General features: G+C 34.8%; 1 protein-coding gene, 1 non-coding gene and 1 pseudogene across 4 annotated transcripts in view; 1 reads left to right on the plus strand and 2 right to left on the minus strand.

The window, feature by feature from the left end:
* Slc12a2 (solute carrier family 12 member 2) overlaps nt 1–25936 on the minus strand; it is a 99780-nt gene that overhangs the window by 57905 nt on the left and 15939 nt on the right. For all 3 annotated transcript variants that reach the window (XM_047556818.1, XM_047556817.1, XM_047556819.1), the window contains exons 2-4: nt 15496–15615; nt 14714–14789; nt 14332–14427 (exon numbers count right to left, since the gene is read on the minus strand). In XM_047556818.1, coding sequence (XP_047412774.1) covers nt 14332–14427; nt 14714–14789; nt 15496–15615 — 292 coding nt within the window. The remainder of the gene's footprint in view (nt 1–14331; nt 14428–14713; nt 14790–15495; nt 15616–25936) is intronic.
* Nucleotides 2499–2571, plus strand: Trnav-uac (transfer RNA valine (anticodon UAC)). The gene has a single exon. It is a non-coding gene; the product is annotated as a tRNA-Val (tRNA).
* On the minus strand, nt 18528–20784 carry LOC124987535 (60S ribosomal protein L30-like; annotated as a pseudogene).

Genomic DNA, 25936 nt, shown 5'->3' on the forward strand with positions numbered 1-25936 from the left:
GATAAAGTGAGGTAAGAGGCATTTTTTGTTATTCATAATAAGTCCCTTTCCACCATAACTGAGTTTATGCCAACAAGGCAACTCTTTGTAGTTCTCCAGATAGCTTCAAAATGAGAGCTGGTTGCCAAAGAAATAAGAGGATTGGAGCTTTCAGCTCCAGTCCCTAAACTCAAGGGAAGGGACAGGAAAGGAACTGAAGATCGATCCAATCACAAGTGACTAACGATTTAATCACTCATCCCCATATAATGGGACTTCCAGGAAAACCCCAAACAATGGGATTCAGACAGGTTCCAGGTTGATGAACACAGAAGTGCCAGGAAGGTTGCATCTGTAGAGGACATGAAAGCTGTTATACCTTCCCCTATACTATGCTCTATGGATCTCTTCTATATAGCTATTTCTGAGTTGCAGCCTTTATAATAAAGGTGATATAAAGTGAACTGTTTTCCTAAGTTCTATGAACTGTTTTAACAAATCATCAAGCCTGAGAAAGAGGTTGTGAAAGCCTCCAATGTACAGTAGGTCAGTCAGAAGTACAGAATGCCTGAACTTGCAATTGGCATCTAAAGGGAGGATGAATAACCCCATCCTGTGGGGTCTGCACTAACTCCAGATATTTAGTATCAGAATTTAAATTAAATCACTCAGCATGTAATGATATCTAGAGATTTGGAGAGCTGGTTGTTGATGTGCAAAATCTGACACATTTGGTCAAAACTTCTGCTACGTAGAAACAGATCCTAGTAGTACTTTCTATTACCTAATGCACAAGAGTTACAAAGGTTTTTGCAAAGATGAATGGAATAATTTAGTGTCTAGAAATAGATCCACAGATGTAGGATCAATTAAATTTTGACAACAATCACAAAGATAATTAGAGAAGAGATAATCTTTCAACAAATGATACTGAAATAACTAGATATTCTGATTCATATTGTACACCATAAACAAAAGTTAACCAAAAATGAATGATGCATCTAACATACAGCCTGAAGCTAGAAAACTTAAAGAAGAAAATCTTTGTGACTTAGGCTAGGCAAAGATTTCTTAGATATGACATGAAAAACTGATCCAAAAAAGAAAAAGTGATAAACTGGACATAGTCAAAACTAAGAACTGCTCTTCAAATTAAGCCGTTGAGGGAAAACAAAGATAAGAGACATACTTAAAGTAACTGTGCATCCTGTCTGATGAATACTCTTTCTCTCTTTTCTTGAATTCTCAAAACTCAATAGTAAGAAGTCCAAACAAAAGGAAATAAATGACCCCACCCCCAAAATGGGCAAAAGATTTGAGTATACACTTACATATAAGGGAAGATGTCCAATATCTTTAGCCATTATGAAAGTGCAAATGAAAAACACCATGGACAATAATATACACACATTAGGATGACAAAAAAATTAAAAGACAATACTAAGTACAAGTGAGGATATCAATGTGGAACAACTGGAGCTCACTGGAGCTTATAATCAGTACTAAGGTAAAATGATACAGGCATTAGAAAATAGTCTGGCAGTTTCTTTTACAAAAGTTAAATTTGAGCCAGCAATTTTACTCCTTAGCATTTACCTGAATAATATAAAAATCTACATTCACACAAAACACTTCTATACTTGCACCAACTTTATGTGTAATACCTAAAACTTCCTTTGCAGGACATGGTCCATACACATAATAAGAATCATCTCTATATTTTATGATATCCACAGATACTTCGTAAAAATAAAGTTCAGCTGGTATACTGAAGAAGGAATCAAAGGGTGAAAATAACAAAAATGTAATAAAATTATCAGAAGAAAGAAAACTACTTAGATATTCTACTCAGAATTCATCTACTGTAATTAACACACATACTCAAAATCCTCTGCGAGAGAGGCAAACTACCTACTTTACTCTCCCCAGAAAAAAGCAACCTTGTGTACAATTCTGAGGAAAAACTCTGGACATACAAAAGGATTACAATGGACCTAACATTCATGTTGCATTAATCTTCTAGAAAATATATTCTAATGAGCTGATTTACAAAAAATTACTGTGCAGTGTTATTAAATCAAATAAGGAAAGGTGAAGTGACAAATATGACATCTTCAGACCAGAACTGGATGCTATCTATCATTGCAAATGAGCACCAGAATAATTCAATTAAATTCTGAAACCAAGTTAAAATATTGCTAATATTACAGAAAAAACCTATGTCAAAAATTATTCACATAGAAGAAAAAGTAAGCCCGAATCTCCATCACATTGGCTTAGGAACAGACTTCCTTAACAAGACACCCATAGTGCAAGAAATAAAAGCAAGAATCAATAAATGGGATAGATTCAAACTAAAGAGCTTTTTCTCAGCAAAGGAAACAATTAATAATGTGAAAAGAGAGCCTGCAGAGTGGGAGAAAATCTTTTGCACACACACCTCAGACAGAGCACTAATCCCCAGAGTTTATAAAGAACTTAAAAAACTTTACATCAAAAATACAAAAAACCCGCGGGCTGGGGATATAGCTCAATTGGTAGAGTGCTTGCCTTACAAGCAGAAGGTTCTGGGTTCAATCCCCAGCACTGCCAAAAAAAAAAAAAAAAAAAAAAAAAAAAAAAAAATCAATACATGGGCTAAGGAACTGGGCAGACATTTCACAGAAGATATACAGGTGATCAAGAGATATATGAAAAAGTGCTCATCATCCCTAATAATTACAGAAATGCAAATTAAAACTACCCTAAGATTTCATCTAACTCCTATAAGAATGGCTATTATCAAGAACACAAGCAATAGTAAGTGTTGGTGTGGATGTGGGGAAAAAGGTACACTCATACATTGCTGGTGGAGTTGCAAATTGGTGCAGCTACTCTGGAAAGTAGTATGGAAATTCCTCAAAAAACTGGGAATGGACCCACCATTTTACCCAGCTATCCCACTCCTTGGTTTATACCCAAAGGACTTTAAAATCAGCAAACTACAATGATGCAGCTACATCAATATTCACAGCAGCTCAATTCATAATAACTAGATTGTGGAACCAACCGAGATGCCCTTCAATTGATGAAGTCATAAAGAAAAATAAAATTATAGCATTTGCTGGTAAATGGATGAAGTTGGAAAATATCATGCTAAGTGAAATAAGCCAATCCCAGAAAAATCAAAGGCCGAATGTTTTCTCTTGATAAGTGGATGACGATATATAATGAGAGTGGATGGTGGGGGGTGGAGGGGGTGGTGATGAAGAGAATAATGAAGGAACTTTGGATGGTGTAGAGGAAAATAGGGTGGTAGGGGGTGGGGGGACAGAAAGATAGTAGAATGTAACAGACAGTATTAGCCTATGTATATTTATGATTACATGAATGGTGTGAATCTACATTGTGTACAACCATAGAAATGAAAAGTTGTACCCCATTTGTGTACAACGGACCAAACTGCAGTCTGTAAAAATAAAAAATTTTAATTAAAAGAAAAAAAAGAAAGAAAAATTATTCACTTGCCAGGAATGGTGGGGCACGCCTATAATCCTAGCAGCTGGGCGGCTAAGGCAGGAAGATCATGAGTTCAAAGCCAACCTCGGCAACTTAGTGAGGCCCTAAGCAACTCAGTGAGACCCTGTCTCTAAATAAAATACAAAAAAGGACTGTGGATGTGGTTCAGTGGTTAAATTTCCCTGGGTTCAATACCTGGTACAAAATGTGTGTGTGTATGTGTGTGTCTGAGTTACCTATAACCTACAAGTAGTGTTTTACTGAATCGAAAACATGCTATATGTAAAACTAAGAAAATCTCATGAAACTGTTGTAGAACTACCTCTTGCAGCCTTTTCAAACATTTCAACAATCTGAAAAGTTACAATTTCAAATGAATTACTTTTAACAGACAAGAAGTTTAAAAAAAAAAAAAGAACTATGAAGCTGAATTATAACAGAGCTTCTTGCTTGGGAATGCTAGAAATTAACAGTTAATAGTTTTGGATGAAACAAAAAAAAAAACAGTGATAACCTGTTTTTACCAATATTAAAAGCACTTTTTGTCAAAATGTGAAAAATGTTTTTCCTCACTTCCAATGTTTTGCAACAAAAATGAGGAGGTCTTCAATTATTTTGGAAAAAGGAAAAAGATGTAGACATTTAAAAAGGATTCACAAGCAGAATATGCATAACATTTACTTTTACTGGAAAAAAAAGATGTAATTTTCATTTTTGCTCTCATCTATATATGTGATAACATTTATCAAAGCAACATTGCAGAGAGCCTTTCTGACCAGAACAAGCTCCGAGTCCCAGAGCCACCGCAGCGCAGCGTACTCCGGCAACGAACCAGCAGAGAGCCTCGATCCGCAAGCAGCCTCTGGGATTAGGGCAGGGCAGCCAGAGACCTCTTCAGGCGGCTCTGCCCACTCCGGCTGCAGGCTCTCTTCACGGGGCGATCCAAGATGGCGGCCTAGAGGGAGACTGCACCCCCAGTCGCTCCAGAACCCAGGAGGTAAGAAGGGGAGGCATTGAGAGACTCGGACTGAAATAGAGCCACGGGTGAGTCTGCCCACTGGGTAAAGCTCGGCCCGGGTGGCAGGCCCAGATAGAGGTGGCTTATTGGAGCCGGGCAGGGCAGCTAGAGTCTTCCCAAGGTAGCCTTCCACACTCCGGCAGTGGGCTCCTCCCACACGGCCAGCTGCACGGTGCAGGCCCACAGTGAGAGCATTTCCGCACAGAGCCAGTTCCAAACCGTGGAACCAGTAGGGGGCTAGGGGCAGTTTTCTTCTGATGAGCTGCTTTATCAGATTCCTCCAAGACATCAGGCTACTGAAGGAGGTGATACACTGGAAATCTACTGGGACACTATAAGCCAATAGTGGAAAACTGCAATATCTCAGGGTCCCACTGACAACTGACCAATATGAGAAAACAAGGGAAGAAAATGTCCCAAACAAACCTAGATACTACATCAATAAAACCCAATGACAGCACAGCAGAAGAAATGTCAGAAAGGGAGTTCAGAATGTACGTAATTAAAACGATCAGGGAAGCTAATGAGGAGATGAAAGAGCAAATGCAGGCATTAAATGATCGCACCAATCAACAGTTAAAAGACCAAATATGGGAAGCAAGAGATCATTTCAATAAAGAGTTAGAAATACTGAAAAAAAAACCAAACTGAAATCCTTGAAATGAAGGAAACAATAAACCAAGTTAAAAACTCCATAGAAAGCATAACCAATAGGATAGAACACCTGGAAGACAGAACCTCAGACATTGAAGACAAATTATTTAATCTTGAAAGCAAAGTTGGCCAAACAGAAAAAGATGGTAAGAAATCATGAACAGAATCTACAAGAATTATGGGATATCATGAAAAGGCCAAATTTAAGAATTATTGGGATTGAGGAAGGCTTAGAGAAACAAACCAAAGGAATGAACAATCTATTCAATGAAATAATAACAGAAAATTTCCCAAATCTGAAGAATGAAATGGAAAACCAAGTACAAGAGGCTTATAGAACTCCAAACATACAAAATTACAACAGACCCACACCAAGGCACATTATTATGAAAATACCTAACATACAAAATAAAGACAGACTTTTAAAGGCCGCGAGAGAAAAGAATCAAATTACATTCAGAGGGAAACCAACAAGAATATCAGCAGATTTTTCAATCCAGACCCTAAAAGCTAGAAGGGCCTGGAACAACATATACCAAGCCCTGAAAGAAAACGGATGCCAACCAAGAATCTTATGCCCAGCAAAACTTACCTTCAAATTTGACGATAAGATCCTTCCATGATAAAAGCTAAAGGAATTTACAAAAAGAAAGCCAGCATTACAGAACATTCTCAGCAAAATATTCCATGAGGAAGAGATGAAAAACAACGATGCAAATCAGCAACAGGAGGCGCTAGCCTAAAGGAATAGTCAAATAAAGGAGAAACCAAATCATGTCAAAAACAAATATGAGTCAATTGACTGGGAACACAAATCATATCTCAATAATAACCCTGAATGTTAATGGCCTGAATTCATCAATCAAAAGACACAGACTGGCAGATTGGATTAAAAAGAAAAATCCAACAATATGCTGCCTGCAAGAGACTCATCTCATAGAAAGGGACACCCATAGACTAAAGGTGAAAGGATGGGGAAAAACATACCATGCACACGGACACAGCAAAAAAGCTGGAGTATCCATCCTCATCTCAGATAATGTGGACTTCAAACCAAAACTAGTCAGAAGGGATAAAGAAGGACATTACATGCTGCTTAAGGGAAGCATAAATCAGCAAGACATAACAATCATAAATATCTATGCCCCGAACATTGGCTCATCCACGTACGTCAAACAAATCCTTCTCAATTCCAGAAATCAAATAGACCACAACACAATAATACTAGGCGATTTTAACACACCTCTCTCACCACTGGATAGATCGTCCAAACAAAAATTGAATAAAGAAACTATAGATCTCAACAACACAATCAGCAATTTAGACTTAACGGACATATATAGAATATACCATCCAACAAAGAACGAATACACTTTCTTCTCAGCAGCACATGGATCCTTCTCTAAAATAGACCATATTTTATGCCACAAAGCTACTGTTAGCAAATACAAGAAGATAGAGATACTACCTTGTACTCTATCAGATCATAATGGATTGAAATTAGAAATAAATGACAGAATAAAAAACAGAAACTTCTCCAATACCTGGAGACTAAATAATACACTATTATATGATGAATGGATAACAGAAGACATCAGGAGGGAAATAAAAAAATTCTTAGAAGTGAACGAGAACAAAGACACATCATATCAAAATCTCTGGGACACTATGAAAGCAGTACTTAGAGGAAGATTTATTTCATGGGGTGCATTCAAAAAAAGAAGTAGAAATCAACAAATAAACGACTTAACACTACAGCTCAAAGCACTAGAAAAAGAAGAGCAGACCAATACCAAAAGTAGTAGAAGACAGGAAATAGTTAAAATCAGAGCCGAAATCAACGAAATCGAAACAAAAGAAACAATCGGAAAAATTAATAAAATAAATAGTTGGTTCTTTGAAAAAATAAATAAAATTGATAAACCCTTAGCCACACTAACAAAGAGAAAGAGGGAGAAAACTCAAATTACTAAAATTCGGAATGAACAAGGAAACATCACAACAGACACGAGTGAAATACAAAACATAATTAGAAGCTATTTCGAAAATCTATACTCCAACAAAACAGAAAACCTTGAAGACATCAACAAATTTCTAGAGACATATGAACTACCTAAACTGAACGAGGAGGACATACACAACTTAAATAAACCAATTTCAAGCAATGAAATAGAAGAGGTCATCAAAAGCCTACCAACAAAGAAAAGTCCAGGACCAGATGGGTTCTCAGCCGAGTTCTACAAAACCTTTAAAGAAGAGCTCATTCCAATACTCCTCAAACTATTCCATGAAATAGAAGAGGAGGGAACCCTACCAAACTCGTTCTATGAAGCCAATATCACCCTGATACCTAAACCAGACAGAGACACATCAAGGAAAGAAAATTTCAGACCAATATCCTTAATGAACATCGATGCAAAAATTCTCAACAAAATTTTAGCAAATCGCATACAAATATATATTAAAAAGATAGTGCACCACGATCAAGTGGGTTTTATCCCAGGGATGCAAGGTTGGTTCAACATTCGGAAATCAATAAATGTCATTCACCATATCAACAGACTTAAAGTTAAGAATCACATGATTATTTCAATAGATGCAGAAAAAGCATTTGATAAAATACAGCATCCCTTCATGCTCAAAACACTAGAAAAAATTGGGGTAATGGGAACATTCCTAAACATTATAAAGGCCATCTACGCTAAGCCCATGGCTAATATCATTCTAAATGGTGAAAAACTGAAAGCGTTCCCCCTAAAAACTGGAACAAGGCAGGGATGCCCTCTTTCACCGCTTCTATTCAACATCGTCCTTGAGACTCTAGCCAAAGCAATCAGACAAACCAAAGAAATTAAAGGGATACGAATAGGAAAAGAAGAACTCAAACTATCCCTGTTCGCTGATGACATGATTATATATTTAGAGGAACCTGGAAATTCCACCAGAAAACTTTTAGAACTCATAAGTGAATTCAGTAAAGTAGCAGGTTACAAGATCAATGCTCATAAATCCAATGCATTTTTATACATAAGTGATGAATCTTCAGAAAGAGAAATTAGGAAAACTACTCCATTCACAATAGCATCGAAAAAAATAAAATACTTGGGAATCAATCTCACAAAAGAGGTGAAAGACCTCTACAATGAGAACTACAGAACACTAAAGAAAGAAATTCAAGAAAACCTTAGAAGATGGAAAGATCTCCCATGTTCCTGGATAGGCAGAATTAATATCGTCAAAATGGCTATACTACCTAAAGTTCTATACAGATTCAATGCAATTCCAATTAAAATCCCAATGATGTACCTCGCAGAAATAGAGCAAGCAATTATGAAATTCATCTGGAAGAATAAAAAACCTAGAATAGCTAAAGCAATCCTCAGTAGCAAGAGCGAAGCAGGGGGTATTGCAATACCAGATCTTCAACTCTACTACAAAGCAATAGTAACAAAAACGGCATGGTATTGGTACCAAAATAGACAGGTAGATCAATGGTACAGAATAGAGGACATGGACACAAACCCAAATAAATACAATTTTCTCATACTAGACAAAGGTTCCAACAATATGCAATGGAGAAAAGATAGCCTCTTCAACAAATGGTGCTGGGAAAACTGGAAAACTATATGCAATAGAATGAAACTAAATCCCTATCTCTCACCCTACACAAAACTCAACTCAAAATGGATCAAGGACCTCGGAATCAGACCAGAGACCCTGCATCTTATAGAAGAAAAAGTAGGTCCAAATCTTCAACTTGTTGGCTCAGGATCAGATTTCCTTAACAGGACTCCCATAGCACAAGAAATAAAAGCAAGAATCAACAACTGGGATAGATTCAAACTCAAAAGCTTTCTCTCAGCAAAGGAAACTATCAGAAATGTGAAGAGAGAGCCTACAGAGTAGGAGAATATCTTTGCCAACCATACCTCAGATAGAGCGCTAATTTCCAGAATCTATAAAGAACTCAAAAAACTCTACACGAAGAATACAAATAATCCAATCAACAAATGGGCTAAGGAAATGAACAGACACTTCACAGAAGAAGATGTACAAGTAATCACCAGATATATGAAAAAATGTTCAACATCCCTAGTAATAAGGGAAATGCAAATCAAAACTACCCTAAGATTTCATCTCACCCCAATTAGAATGGCGATTATCAAGAATACAAGCAACAATAGGTGTTGGCGAGGATGTGGTGAAAAAGGAACACTCATACATTGCTGGTGGGGTTGCAAATTAGTGCAGCCACTCTGGAAAGCAGTGTGGAGATTCCTCAGAAAGCTTGGAATGGAAACACCATTTGACCCAGCTATCCCACTCCTTGGCCTATACCCAAAGAACTTAAAATCAGCATACTACAGAGATACAGCCACATCAATGTTCATTGCTGCTCAATTCACCATAGCCAGATTGTGGAACCAACCTAGATGCCCTTCAGTTGATGAATGGATAAAGAAACTGTGGCATATTTATACAATGGAATATTACTCCGCAATGAAGAATGATAAAATTATGGCATTTGTAGGCAAATGGTCGAAATTGGAGAATATCATGCTAAGTGAGATAAGCCAATCTCAAAAAACTAAAGGACGAATGATCTCGCTGATAAGCGGATGAGGACATATAATGGGGGGTGGGAGGGGCTAGCATTAGGTTTAGGGTTAGGTTTAGAGTTAGGCTAAGGAGAGCGGTAAGAATGAAGGAAAGAAGGACTGTGTAGAGGGAAAAGAGGGGTGGGAGGGGTGGGGGGAGGAGAAAAATAAACATCATTACCCTATGTAAACTTAAAAAAAAAAAAGCAACATTGCATTTGACAAGTTACTGTTTATGTCAAAACCATGGAATGATCCTAGCAGCTAGGTCTTAGAAAATAACAGTACTATTATTATCAGAACAAAAGCTCAAGAAAACTGGATCTTATTTGACTTACACTGTTATAAACCCAGTGTCTATCACAAAGTGCTCAAAAATTATCTGCTGACTGACTGAAGTACAGGTAATATAAAACTTCACCTTAGTCATATACGAGGCAGGTTCATACTGATTGGAGATTTTTCAGAACTACATGTCTGAAATTTGATGTAATTTGGGTTTTTAATTGAAATGGCACTGATCTGTTGTTAAATTAGTTAAATGTACCAAAACACAGTGGTTGAAGAATCTTTTCCTTCCATTGCTAATTTATTCATTCATTAATATAGTATGACTCAAAAATCAGAATTCATACTATGTTCATCTTATACGTGTTCAGTTCCCTGAGGCTATCCTCTACTCTCTTTAAGTGGGTCTATATGCACATTATTAGTTGAGGATGAGAGTGTTGGTTTGTGTAATCTAGGAACTGTTGATATGAATAGTCAGTACCATCTAATTATAGAACCACAGCAGGATTCATACAAATTATGTAAAACAGAAGCTCTCAAGAACACTGACTGATTTGCAGAACAAGAAAAACTCTTAGACACCCAGCAGGCTGAAATAATTTAAAAAGTATGAATGTATCTTTCAGGCAAAGCAGTATGCCAGAGATGAAGGCCAATTCCATCAGTTAACTAACTGGCACTAGTCTTCTTACCCTGTAGGAGGCAAAAAACTGAAGGGATGATTTTCTAACCTGCTGCCAGTGACTTTAAACAGCATTCCAATTGCAATTACAATCTAATCAGTCTGAAACTAAGTATTTTTTATTTCCTAAATTTTGACTTTTCCAGAAACCATGTTTCCATATTAATTGAACATTATTATAGTTGTTTGCAAGTTGGCAGTATAAATTCATTGTAAAGAAACAACTACAACTTTTCTAGACATCTGTTTAATCTCTAAAATGTATTATTTAAGCCAATGCTAAAATTAACCAAAAATATAAAATCTCTATGGTAAAAAGTATACAACCCTAGGAAAAGTAAAGATTTCACCTATTTCCAGAGTTAGAAACAACCCTTTTACAAAAAGAATAAGATATTCACTATTAATAAAATACAAATAGATGTCATAATTCAGTTAAGAATCAAGATAACTAAAACTGTTGAGCACTGCCTCAAAATAGTTGTTAATTTTTTATAAAAGTAAGAGTAAGCATCCAGTTTAAGCAGGGACTCTTCAATTTAAAAATACTAAGAGTGTTTCCCAATCTTTGAATAATATTTTAGGTATAACATTTCCTTATCAATTAACTTAAAAGTTTACAGAAAAGCTTAGATGGGTCCCCAGATATCACTATTACCATAGCATTCCTCCATTTCTTTCTTAACATCTTGATTCTCTGGATTGTTTCAGTTCTATCACCCTCCACTAGTAACCCTTACAAAGCAGGCAGTCAAATCAAGTATCCAGTGGCTGGGCTGTAGGAGATCCATTCCAGGTACTCTTGATAACACCCTAAAGTACTGTTTATGGTTAATGACCAACAGAACTCTTACCTATAGACTGAGTCTCTTCAGTTTTACACCTTCATATTTTTTGTCCCTTGAAAATTCTGTTGAACAAAAAGCATTCCTTTTTCCATAGAGATTCTCAGGGTAGACCTGCTATTATCATCCTGTATTGTCATTTAACTCCCGTGAGTATTCTACTAAATGTTTTTTGGAGTTATCATCATGTAATTCAGATTCAATTTGTTAGGAAATAGTACAGGTACTTTTATCAAGTAAAGAATTTACAGAGTTAAAATTTTCTCATTCTCTTCCATTCTTCACTTGCTGTTGTAGAATTACTACCAAATGAACAAATCTCTTATCAATTTCTTTGTTACTTTACATTTTGGTAAGAAAACTTTCATTCAGGAAAGTTTGATTGAACACAAAACCATTCAACTTTATCAAATTTCAAGCTGGTTCCCTAGTGTTTCTCAAAGGTAAGACATGAGGTTTTTTATGTTTTTTTGTGAACTTATGGATTTTTATCATATAGTGTTTTTATTCAAATTGGTTATTTCAAATATTAGTGTTGTTCAAATTATCCAAACTTCAGCCAGTGTTAGCTTCTTAAAGAAGAAGCTGGTTCCTTAAGCTGGCTCCTAGGTACTTTTGATATAACTAGTAGCTTCTGTTATCTTCCTTACTTTTGGATATGAAGTGACTAAGACCATTTCCTGTCCACATCTGGAATTAGTCATGCCTCTAAGGTTCCCTCATTCTTTTCAGGGGAAATTCACAACATGAGACTAGGGATGCTTGCTGCTACTGGGTTAGTCATTTATTACAAAGTCATTTTAGTGGAGAGAGTTAAAAATTATATACTTGTGGGATAAAAATGCATGATACTACATATATAGTATTTCCAATCATGCATATGGGGTGCAGGTTACCTTGGTTTTATAATCTACTATCTCCCATGTGGGGAATACTAGTTTTCCATGATACCAAGACACTTTGTTGGAGAGCTACAAGTCTATGAGTCAGAAACTCAGGAAACAGAAGGTCTTACAGTAACTGAAAGAATCTTGAGGAAATACTACAGGTGAAGCAGCTCAATTTCTATTTTGTAAAGACCAGTCAGGTGTCTAAAGTCACTAACAAGAAGTGAAAAATAAATGCCTTCTAATGTGTCATATCATTTGGTCCTCTCTTAACTTTTTCTTTTATCTTCTTTAGGACTATTTCAGCAAATGTGCTAAATTTTTATTTATACAACTATCTGGTAATAGAAGAATTCCAAATTTTATGATATAATGGTCTTTCTCTCTAAAGGGTCTTCCTTTGTAAACTTCCATTTTGAGTAAACATTAGTAAAATTATAAAACATATGAATTTGTTGGAACAGAGCTTCACTGTTTTTCACACTTTCCCTGGTATCCAATATAGAAAACATTGGATAGTCTCCAAGGTAGATAAATTTGTGACTATCTGTATATATGTAAAGTATTAGTAGTAAAGAAAAATGAAACGAATTTTGGGCACAATCCAGGAAAATCTATACTTTCCAAGATTCAGATTCAAATGTAAAACGGTCCAGGGTTCATGCTGCCGGTGGTTTCAAGGTCCATTCTCATAAAGGCTCACAAACTAGATGCTAAGGTTTGAGGATATGGAGAAATTCTTTGATGACTTGCTGATGCCCTGCAAATACCCAACACCACACCCTTTTCTCCTCCTACTTTTAAACCCAATAATGTCAGATAGAAATGAAGCATTTAGTGTTGTCTGATTAACTCTGTTGGATAGATCCACATTTTGCACTCTCGTATACTTCAATAAGACTAATACAAACATAAAAATTCAGGAAACAATGATGCTTGCTCAACATAGTGATAATTATATCGATATGAGCTACCAGCTTCCCAGGGCTTACTGATTTGAATCCTCTGGTGTCTAAAATAGATGAAAATTATGGTAAAAATGAAAAGCTCAATGTGGCTCTCTGCCTCCCTCACAAAAAATCTAATGCAGCTAAAGCACAAATTTTGTTCACATAATGTCAAATAGGTATATTCAAATAAACAAGTCAGATGGAACAGGTGGATTCTATTCTAAGTCGATTTGCTATGGACTTCACAGGTGCTGGTTAACATTCTCTGCCCTTCCTCCAGGGTTCTCCTCACTTCAACTGGATGGTAAGTTTGATTTGGAAAATAGAATTCTTTTCTTTTCTCAGGGGTTTCAAGGTCATTCTCTTGTTTTCTGAGGTGCATTCTCTGGGAAAGGCAAAATCACATAAGGCAAATCTTGCAGACTCCAATGAAAGAGGCCTCAGGGTGTTCACAGAAGACAGCTAGACTTGAAGATATAAATTCAAAGTCCCAGGCACAACTCTCACAAGCTCTTAGAACATGGGGAAGGTACTCTATATCAGTTTCAATGAATGGGAAAATAAGATTATACTTGTACAATATTGACCAAATACCAGGATGCATGGTTTCTGATCCAACGGCTAAAGCTTAGGAGAAAGTAACAAGGTGCAGCCCAGTTTAAAAAAAAAAAAAAGGCTACTTAGAAGCTCCATCTTGCTACCAGACTCACTGAACGTTTTAGATATTTCAAATCATACATGTATTGTAAGAAAATGGTTCAATATAAAACTTTATATTCAAATATAATAGGTAGTGCTCAGTAACAACTTCCTTGCCTATATACACCTGGTATATTCCTTCTATTAAGGCAAAAATAATTAAAAATAAGATTTAAATCTAAATCTATTTAACAATTATAATATAATGAAGTGAAAATGACTGAATTTACCTCCTCTTACAAATCCATTAGTAGCTATTGCTGATGTAGACAATCCTGTGATTGTTGTCACAATAGTGGCCATTGTTATTACAAGGACTGACAGACCTTTAGGGAGAAAGGAAAGAAATTGAGAATACATGTACTCTTAATTAAACTTGCCACTGGCCTGAATATTTTAATTTACAAGTTAAAAATTAGCTACTTTTAATCCCATTTTTGAAAAATCAAATCAGAATTATGAAAAAGTAAAATTAATTTAAGAATCTTGATAATAAAGGAAAATATCACTCAGAAGGACTACTTTGAATTTTATGAGATTGAGAACTCATAGGAATGTGCTATTTTATTTATTGATTATGCTCAAATCATGTAAGTAAGTAACTTCACTTACCTATTCCAGCTTGACCCACAATCCATGACAACCTAATAAAGAGCATCACACCCCAAATGTTCAACATACAACGTACCTGGGAGGAAAAAAGAGACCACATCACAGATGAAGGAAGTAATCAAGAATATAAAGTAGAAGAACATACCCTGGAAACTATAGAAGATGTATACATTTTAAATCTAACTTCTCCTTTGTAAAAGCTTAATGAGAAAGCTTACTGTTTAGTTAAATATAATGTAACATATAAATGCATATGTATAAACATATGTGCTCATCACAAATATCAGAAGCAGGAGAAGCAACACAAGAAAGGTACCAAAAATGCTATGACTTAGCAATTAAAAATAGTTCACATTCCCTTTAACATAAGTTTAAATTTTGCTTATTTTTTTTACAACATCCTTATTTCATGAGTAGTTAGCAGATTAAACTATTACATTGTTTTAATACAAAATGTCAATTGTTCACACGTTTTTTAAAAATTTATAGTCTAATTATTCCACCATGCTTTAGGTTTTTTTTTTTCTGTTTAAATTACTTCTGAAAGTTTCCTCATTATCAAGAAAAATTTGGTTAAATTAATAAGTATCCTATCTCCTCTATGGAATATCAAAAAAGAAAGGAGGCACATAAGATAGGAGGCACATTAATTTGGTCTTCTATAGACTCATATACATAGTTAAAACAGAAAACAATTCTCTTGAGAATCGATGATAATATTAGGTAGGTTTTATAAACAACAGAAATGCTGTAACTCTCAAATTAAGTCTATTAATACATACTAAAACACCCTTGATCCAACCAAACTTCACGACTCCTTTACTTTCTGCAGTGTATGTGACCACAGCATCTCTGGTTGGAGTACTTTCTTCCCCATTTGCAAAGCCATCCTCAAAAGGTTCCTAGTCATAAAGAGAAATGTACATTATACTTAAGAATTATTAACTGTGACTGATATATGCATACCTATTTTATAGCAGCACAATTTACAACAGCCAAACTACGGAAACAACATAGATGTCCATCAAAAGATGAATGGACAAAGAAAATGTGGTATATGTACACAAAAGAATTTCATCTAGCCATAAAGAAAAATGAAATTATGGCATTTGCAGCAATATGAATGGAACTAGAGACCATCATGTTAAGTGAAATAAGTCAAACTCAGAAGATCAAAAGTTGTATGTATTCTCTCATATGCAGAAGCTGGAGAGGAAAAAGGAAAAGGAAGGTGATGGATCTCCTAAAATTAAAGGGAGATCAGGAGAGGAAAGGGACCAAGAGGTGAGAGGTGGAAAGGGATGTGCCAGGGAGTGATATTGGCCAAATTATATTGCTATACTGTGTGCACGTACAAATATGTAACCACAAATTCCATCATTATGTATGACTATGATGCACCAATTAAAAAAAAAAGTGGGAAGGGGTTGTGTACTTCCCTCACACACCTGAGACACTGGGTTCAATCCTCAGTATCACATAAAAATAAATAAAATAAAGGTATTGTGTCCATCTAGAACTAAAAATGTTTTTTAAAAAGTAGGGTAAAGAAGGAATTATTAACTATGAGTTAAAGAAACTTATTTTCTTCCTAAGTAGCCTGGCTCTAGGTATTTTTGCTATGGTAATAAAAAACTGACAAATACATAAAGTTTCTGAATATTTCCCCTGACAAAAATGTAAAGCAATGAACTCAAAGTTTTAATCACTCAGATTTCTTAAAATTTAAACTTTGTCATGATAAACCAATTTTAATAATTTAAATTTTACAGCACTTGGTGAATACTGTCTGCAGAGTACAAGTCAGCTAGGTCAATCAATTCAAATCTTGTCTCTCAAGTCACAAATCCATATTACCTACTTGTCACCTTTCCTACATATGAAATTCAACATCTGCAATTTAAAATTCTTCCTCATCATCTATCATAGTCCACGACAGCAGGATTCACAATATTCATTCATATCTTGGTGTTTTCCTTTGTTAATTTTTAAAAATTTCTGACATGAATTGGTTGAAACAATACATTTTCACAACCAAATAGGTAATGTTTCAGGTCTAATTCTGTAATTCTTAGTGTTCGTTCCCTACCTTCTCTCTTTCTCAGTTGTTTTCAACTTTCCTTCCGTCCCAAAACACCAAAGGAATATGACATGTTTCCGAAGCAGAACACAAAGGGAGGAGGGAGATGGCTTAAGATTCAGAAGATGTTCTAAATATTATTCCCATGATTCCTCCTCTATTCATATTCTCAAGAAGAAGGAACAAATTACAACTATAGTTTGGACTTTCTTTAAATGCAAAAGAGTCAATAAAAATTTTAAAACCAATTTCAGAGCAAACCCATAATGAATTCTGAATATAATTATTTTAAAAGAAATGAACTGTAGCATTACCACAGGTCAAAATCTACTTAATAATACAAACTTACCTTTGTCTTTAGGTAGTCTATTGCTATTCCTTGCTTTGCTTAGAATCTCCTATGAACATGATAACCACTAAACATTAAAGTTGTTCGAAATATATATAAGTAACAAAGAAAACCAAAAAAAGCCTGAAAAAACTGACCATAGGTTTATATAACTCAATCACAAGAGCAACCCTACTTTGGTTTTACTTAGATTGTTAAATGTATTCCACACAATAAATAGTCAATAAATATCCCAAATAATAAAAATGATTCCTAAAAGGAATTGAAGACTCAAATGTTCAATTATTTAAATAAAGTAGAACAGAAAAAGTTTGCCTGTTAATTCAATTAACTTTGAAGTAGACAAAAGTGTCCTAGTTTTTACTCTAGGATGTATAGTCTCTTTAATTAATTTATGAAAGAAGACTTTAAAATATTACATAACTTCCAAGTGTTACAAGAAAATATAATGTTTATAATATGCACAGAAAATATCTCTCTTTCCAACTCTATTTAAAAAAACTAAAGATGTGTGCAACCTTATGAGTTACTTTTTCCAAGGCTAAGTATCAATGTGGGTGTCTTTTTAGCAATGCAAAAGTATGCAGGCACCCTAAAATTTCTGCTGTGGGTGTTTATCAGCATTCCACCTCAAAGTTGAAGATCTAGCAATTCTACTAGTTTCCACCATTACTACAACTATGTTCAAAAACAGACTTTCCAGAGGCTGCGATTGTGGCTCAGTAGTAGAGCATATGCATAGCATGTGTAAAGGGCACTGAGTTCTATCCTCAGCACCACATAAAAATAAATACAATAAAGATATTATGGTCATCTACAACTACAACAACAAAGATTTCCACAGTGTATGAAATGAAGATGCAACTACACCAAATTAAAAAAAAAAAATTCTAATCATCTTCTGTTAGCTTTAAGAAGTTTTAGTTAATCTCTAAAATACAATAAATACAATAAAAGTTAAAAAATCAAATAAGTATGCTATTTGTAGTTCAATTATCAAACTTAAATATAATGAAATTGAGGTCATAATTGAATTAATTTCCTGAAATATCAGGAAACTAAAATGAATACCCATATTAATCTTTTTGTTGTTTCTCTTGTGTTTTGTTGGTGCTGGGGATTGAATCCAGGGCCTCATACAAGGTGGGCAAGTCACTCTACCACAGAAGCACACATATATTCAGCTATTTCTTTAAATATATTAGCTTCAGAAGAATAAACCATCCAATATGTTCACTCCCACCCGAAAAAAGAAATTATATAAAAATCTCATTAAGAAAAAGGTCAAATATGCCAAATACTGTCAAATATTTACATATGAACTATAAATTAGGCTAATACAAAGGTACATAAATGAAAATCTTCAATTTACCTGACATTTATATAGAAATGGGATTATGTTTCACACTGTTTTTCTACACTAGTACATAAAATGTAAAGAACATAAATGTTTTTATGGATAATGCCATTTAAATGAAGTAGACCAAATTAATTCAGGAAAATAATCTTCCAAAAAGTATCACAGTGATCTTGAGTCTACCAAGTTGGGACTAAGGGTGGGGATGAGAATAGAACTAGAAAAAGAGGGAAAGACAGGAAAACATTTGGAAGACCCAGATAAAGCAGACCTTCAGTAAATAAAGATACTCGTAAATTATGTCATCCTGAAAAGAATATATTGAATTTGAGGAGCCAGAAGACAATTAAAGACCCTATAAAGCAGCTGAAAAATTCATGAGAGGACCTTAGTACAGGGGCTGAGGATAAGGAGTCAGTGGGTAAAACTATGGAAACAAAATTGAGAGAAACTTAGAGAAAAAACATGGGAACTCAACATTTCCCCAAGTATTATGTAAATTACAAGAAGAGAATTCTGGTTTCCATGATTATTATTTCTTTACAGAGGGTTAAGAAAAGGAAGTTTTTATACTGTGGATGACGTCTTCTGTCCCCTTCATATTCAAAGCACTACCTCAACTCGATTATTCTTTCTCCTTTGATCATGGTCAACTTTTTATTGCTTCCTGCCCCCAGCCAAAGTCAATAAATGAGTAGTACAACACAATCTTACATTAAATGCAAGTCAACCTGGTTTTGCCCCACTACCACATCAAAAATTTTTATTAAGACATGCAGTGACTTCTCTGCTTCCAAATCTAATATACATTTTTGCTGGACTTCTCAAGCTGTATTTGATAGTATAGACCATTCCCACTTTCTTGAAACACCACTCTTTCCCAGTTGCTTCTATCTTATAAGTAAATGTTAAAAGAGTCTTTTTTCAGTGTTTAGTCCTAGACTTGTATCCTTTTCTCATGCTATATTTTCTTTCTATGGTTATCTCACCAGACTCATAGTTTTAAATACCATCTACATGTGACAAGTCAAAAGTGATGGCTCAGTTTCCAGATCAGACTTCCCCACTAAGTTTCAACCCTCTGTAAATACTGACAATAGCACTTGGATGCTTCAACATTTACTAATTTTTTTAACTAGTTGTGGCAAGCTTTTATTTTTTTGAAGGTCAAGGCAAATTAGGAAGATGAAAATATATGCTAACTTGAATAGCCAGCTAGTACAAGACACAATATGAAAATTCCCTTTCTGATATCCTCTAAGAGTTGGATTCCATTTATATGCATCTTTTTTTTTTTTTTTTTTTTTTTTTTTTAAATAAAAGTTCTCTGGCAAGTTTTTTTTAAGGAAAAGTCTTACATGGTTTACCTGTCACCAGTCTGTTCTGGCATGCTTCTAATGATATCAGAATTATCTGGATCAATGACAGCTAGTTTGCATACTTTGTAGTATCTGCTGCATGCTAGGCCCAATTCAATATTATTGTCACCAGCATCAGACATCAGTCTGTGTAAGGTGTTTATTCTATCTCAAATTTCCTCAAAGCTGCGCAGTCATTAGGGTGGGCAATTTCATTTTGCCCTGTCTAATCACCTTCAGAGTCTGCTTGTACTCCAGCACATACTTTCCACTTTTCCTAACAAGTTGGAGCCTAAAGCTGATCCACTCCAGACACTTAATCTTCTTTGCAGTCATCATCTTCCTGCCTTAAATTCGGGATAGCTCCACTATGCTTACTATTCTAATCCTTACCAAAGGAGAAAAAGAAATGGTCGATGTGCTATAGTAGTGACTTTCTAAGTGAAAAGAAAAGAGTTTTTCTTTTTTGGATATAATTTTTAGTTCCTGAAGGTTTCAGTAAAAACTAAGAACTGTCAAAAAAAAAAAAAATACTGGATCAAAAAGGCAGAAAGATTTAAATCCTTTTTACAAAAATTAACTTCTTTTTGGATCTACTAATTTATATTTTACATATTAATGGTCACATTTCAATTCTGCTAGACCTAAAACACTGCTCATGAAACATTTGCTTATTAGCTTAATATTGATTTTTTTTTTTTCCAGTGAAACAATTTTGTTGTTGTTGTTTTGTTTTGTACTGGGGATTGAATTAAAAAATGCTGTACCACTGAGCTACATCCCCAGCCCTTTTGTTTTTTATTTTTGAAACAGGGTCTCACTAAGGTACTTAGGTTCTTGTTAAATTGACCAAGCTGGGCTGAACTTGCAATCCTGCCCAGCATCCCAAGTTACTGGAATTATAGGATGCCACCATGCCCAGTTCAGTGAAACAAGTCTTTAAATATCAAGTTATTAATTCTTACTTAATACTAAATTTTTTTTGGTATTTTAGAGCAAACTATTGTGTAACCAGATTTCTTTCTAAAACAATTACATTTTTCAAGTTTTGAAGGAAAAAGTATTATTTATTTTTTTAAAAAATCATAAAAAAAAACCTTGGCTTTAACTAGCTCTGTAACATAGACTGTTGGATTGTCTCCAATGTGTATTCTTATCAGTACAAAAATATGCATATCAATGCACTTCACATTTTTAAATATGCATGACATTAATAAATTATAGTTCCTTCTCTTTCTTTGGTTTTCACATCACATGTACAATGTAACAAATATAGTCTTTATGTTGTCACTGGACAAGGATGGCAATACCCAGAAAAGTGACTGTGCTATATCACCAGAATGATTTTGGATCATGTGTTTTTTTCTAGAGTAGGCTGATAAAGTGTTTTTCTCTATGTGAAGAAAAATCAAGATGTTTAAACAATCAAACTTTGCAGTACAGTGAAAATACCAATAAAACACATTTCTGGTAATTTATTATCAATCTATTCACTTTTAATACAAACTTATTTTCCTTTTACAATTAACCTGGTAAAGGCTTGGTAAAGTGTCTTTGCTCAGTGATTTCAGGCATAATAGGCAAAACAACAACCTACTAATGTTGGGAGGAGGGGTATATCTTGTTGTTTTATTGGGATTTTAAAATCAACTGAACAGAGTTGTACTAAAATTTCTCTTTAGGTTCTTCTAGGTTGACACAATATTGTGTCCAGGGAAACTGAAGAATGCCCAAAATAGCAGTATCTTTAAACAGGAAAATGTTCCAATCCCTTAACCATATTTATAAAAAGTCTAAAGTAAAAAAAAAAAAAAAAAAAGTCTAAAGTAACTTCTGATGTTGTTCTACTGTTTGAAGATGCTGCATTTAATTCTGGGCATAAGACAGAATCAATGCTTATTCATTAAGCAAATATTTATTTAATTCATTTTATCAAGCACGATGTTAGGCACATTATAGCCCTCAGCGTTGCTATTTTTTCAGTAGAGGCTAAAGATAAAAGACAAGTGTTCTACCATAAGTCAGGATATTTTTCATTATATAAAGCAGACTCTATTAAATTAGATATTTAATCCAGTCAAATGCTGCATGAAAATCACTTTATCTTAGTGTGGTAGCATGCACCTGTAGTCCCAGCTGCTCAAGAGTCTGAGGCAGGAAGATCACTAAATCCCAGGAGTTCAAGACCAGCCTGAGTAACAGAGCAAGGCCCTATCTCAAAGTAGCAATGATAATAACAATAGTACCCATTTTACTTTTCAAGTTATAATCCCACTCTAAGAATCAGTTTATTCTTCTGTAAAATAGAGATAATCCCTTCCCACCAATATTATTCCCTTGGGGGGGTCTTAAGGGTTTCTAAATAAAGACCAATAAAACAGCTATCTAAAGCTTCTAGCTCTTGGCTATTAAACTAACTGATACTAGATTATAAGACAGCAGTTTAAATTCAAGTGCCAGTGTCAAATTTGGAATATGAGACAGTGACACATTTATTCAAAAGAATTAATGGGAAACTTACTCTACGGTGGCCTGACTTTTCAATTCCTGGACACTCTTTGGTAAGAACAAGGTTGTTCCACCAGCTGACCCTGTAAGAGCAAAGGTAGCAGTTTCCCTGGGATTACATCTACATTCAGTGCCCAGTCAATTTTATACCTGCTCTAACTGTTCAGAAGTTCTGACCTATCACAGTATGAGAAGGCAGGTACACATACTTAACTACTATTGCAACTGGGATCCTCTTATTTTAATACTCTCAAAAAAGTCTCTGAAATACCCACAGTGTAAAGTTTTTTTGTTCTTTCCCAATTAAAATCACATTTTGGTTTATTTCCTACCAGGCTTTATTCTATGCATATATTAAGAAACATTTATTTTAAAAAAAGATGTATACACACATACAAATACAATTATTCAGCTCAATATCATACTGCATATACTATTATGTGACCTATTTTTTCAATTAAACATTTTCTTGTCAAATCAAAAAATTTTTCAAATATACCCTTGCTTTAATTTTTTTTCTTTTTCTGTTATTTTTTCCTCCCTCCCACCCCCCACCCCTCTTTTCCCTCTATACAGTCCCTCCTTCCTCCATTCTTGCCCCCCCTCCACCCCCCATTATGTGTCATCATCTGCTTATCAGCAAGATCATTCGTTCTTTGGTTTTTTGAGATTGGCTTATCTCACTTAGCATGATATTCTCTAATTTCATCCATTTCCCTGCAAATGCCGTAATTTTATTATTCTTCATGGCTGAGTAATATTCCATTGTTTAAATATACCACAGTTTCTTTATCCATTCATCAATTGAAGGACATCTAGGTTGGTTCCACAGTCTGGCTATTGTGAATTGAGCAGCTATGAACATTGATGTGGCTGCATCTCTGTAGTATGCTGATTTTAAGTCCTTTGGGTATAGGCCAAGGAGTGGGATAGCTGGGTCAAATGGTGGGACCATTCCAAGTTTTCTAAGGAATCTCCACACTGTTTTCCCAGTGTCTGCACTAATTTGCATCCCCACCAGCAATGTATGAGTGTACCTTTTTCCCCACATCCTCGCCAACACCTATTGTTGCTTTGTCAATACAAAATTTAAAGCAAAGGTTGTAAAGTAGTGGCCAATGAACAGGTTTGATTGGATTAGTATTCAATGGTGTGAAATTGAGAAACAGGGGATCCTGTGATATGGCCTGTGGTCTGTTTTCACATAGTGTAAAGTTCTGACCATGTTTCATGAACCAAATGCAAATCTGCTTTTATGTAAATGTCCACTTATTTAAGAACAAATGTGCTTTTAGCATCATCTCTGGAAAATTATCCTTAAATAAGCTAATTTACATGATTAACAAGGAGACCATATAAGGCATCTGCTTATCAAAAGAGCAAGGATGTTGCCAGGAATGTGGCACAAGCCTGTAATCACAGCAGCTTGGGAGGCTAAGGCAGGAACACCGTGAGTTCAAAGTCAGCCTCAGCAACTTAGCAAGACCCTGTCTCAAAAGAAAAAAGAAAAAAAGGGCTAAGGATGTGGCTCAGTGGTTAAGCATCTGTGAATTCAATCCCTGGTACCAAGGTGCCAGGGAGGGAAGCAAGGATATTTATTATAGATGAAGAAAACTGAATAGAAAGAAAGCTGAATATGAGAGAGTTTTAGTTTTACAATAAGACAAAGTTATGTACACTAGAATGTGTTGTCACAAAATATGTCAAATAGTCATGTACCCTGCAAGATGAAGACTAAAGAATTATATGGAAAAGCTTTCTCATATTTTGACCTATGAAATAAAAATTCTATCCCAAATACAAATGATGTACCCTTTTATATTGTAAATCAAACCTTAACAAATAGTCTAAAGAGTCAGAAAAGAAACATGAAAAGAGATAGAAGAGAGGGGAGATGCATCACTATAAAGATTTTATTCATTTAGGGCTGGGGATATAGCAAGCACAAGGCCCTGGGTTCAATCCTCAGCACTGAAAAAAAAAAAAAAAAAAGATTTTTTTCATTTAATAAGTTACTTCTTAAGATGATGGTGCTATGTACTGGGCAGTAGTTATGGCAGAGAAGGTAGAAATTTTAAAAACAGAAAACTGTTTACCTGGATTCAGGTTAACAAAGTTTAAGTTATTCTGGCTCCCTGTATCATCTAAATGCTAAAAACTTCTGGTAAATAGAAGTCACCAAAAAAGTCACAAGTCCAACATTAAAGGAGATGACACATAGATAAAACCAAAACAATAATTCTTCTAGGAGTTAAGTTTTAAATTACATCCCAAATTATAATATCTGCTAAAGAAAATGAGATGAAAACATTTATTTAGTAGTGTAACAAGCTGCCTTCCTAGTTAAATATTTTGTTTTCATGTTTCTGAGATATTCGTTTAATATTTCCTATAAACAAATACTTGGAATAATGTAAGAGGAACAGATACAAATTTTTCTGTATTACTCTTAAAGATTCCAATTCTAGATAAGAGTTTGTTTGTAGGGTGAAGAATAGCTCAGCTTCTCATATTTGGGTTGGGGTAAATCATGGCATAAAATCCAACCAGACAAAAAAATTTGTGTAATGAGATATATACCAGATTTTTTTGTGTTAAGCAATACTGCAAGATACAAAGAAATAGCTTTCAAAAAAAAAGATCCTTATAAATATCATGCACATAATCTAGGTGATTACTTGTGACCTATGGGATAAACTAGTAATTCTTAGTATATAAGACCCTCATAATCCAGCTGGCTAACTTTAATGACAATCACCATTTTCTGAATGCCCACTGTGTCAGACATATCCCTAAGTGCTATTCCCTAAATCGGCATATCTTAGAGACATAGGTGGTATTATCCCAATTCACAAATGGGGAATAGCCTTTTGAGAGGTTAACTTGCCAAAATCATGAAGCTTATATTAACATGGCAGAGAAGATAATCTTCTAAACGGACAAGAATTCTACATATTCCAGGGAGTCAAGGTAAATTATTTTAGGAATCTACTTTGGACATGGGAATGAAAGACAAGCAACTCAGAAATCTATTCTGCTCAAACTTCCCAATTCCCCAGCTATTTTTGCTCTTCTACTTGCTTCATCTTTCCCTCATTCTTTTGTTCCACAGAAAGTCAGGGCTTTTAGCATGGTTCTCATAAAAAGAATAACAGAAATTCTGTACTGGATGGTCCCACGGGAAGTTTTTTGTTTGTTTTTAACTTTTCACACTTTTTAGAAAGGTTCCCCAGGGTATGGGTACAGTGTCTATGAAATCCCCTCCCAGACAATGGTAGCAGACAACTGTACTATATCACCTGTGGAGTAGAAAGAATTGCTTTAGTACATAGAAATCCATCTGCGAAGATATATAATGTTTAAGTATGAAATGGAGTTATATATATTAATTATCTTTGGAAGTTTATTTGGAAGCTATTGCAATAGAGATGGTGGTTAAAATATACCCATCATTCAATTTCTATGTTATCTAGGATTTTCTTTTTCCAATGAAAAATCCTCATTAGCACCTCAAGCCAATGTTTCAAATCATACAAGGTTTTTTTTTTTTTTTTAATATACTTTCCCTCTG

The sequence above is a fragment of the Sciurus carolinensis genome, chromosome 6 (genome assembly GCF_902686445.1).
Source record: "Sciurus carolinensis chromosome 6, mSciCar1.2, whole genome shotgun sequence".
NCBI classification, from domain to species: domain Eukaryota; kingdom Metazoa; phylum Chordata; class Mammalia; order Rodentia; family Sciuridae; genus Sciurus; species Sciurus carolinensis.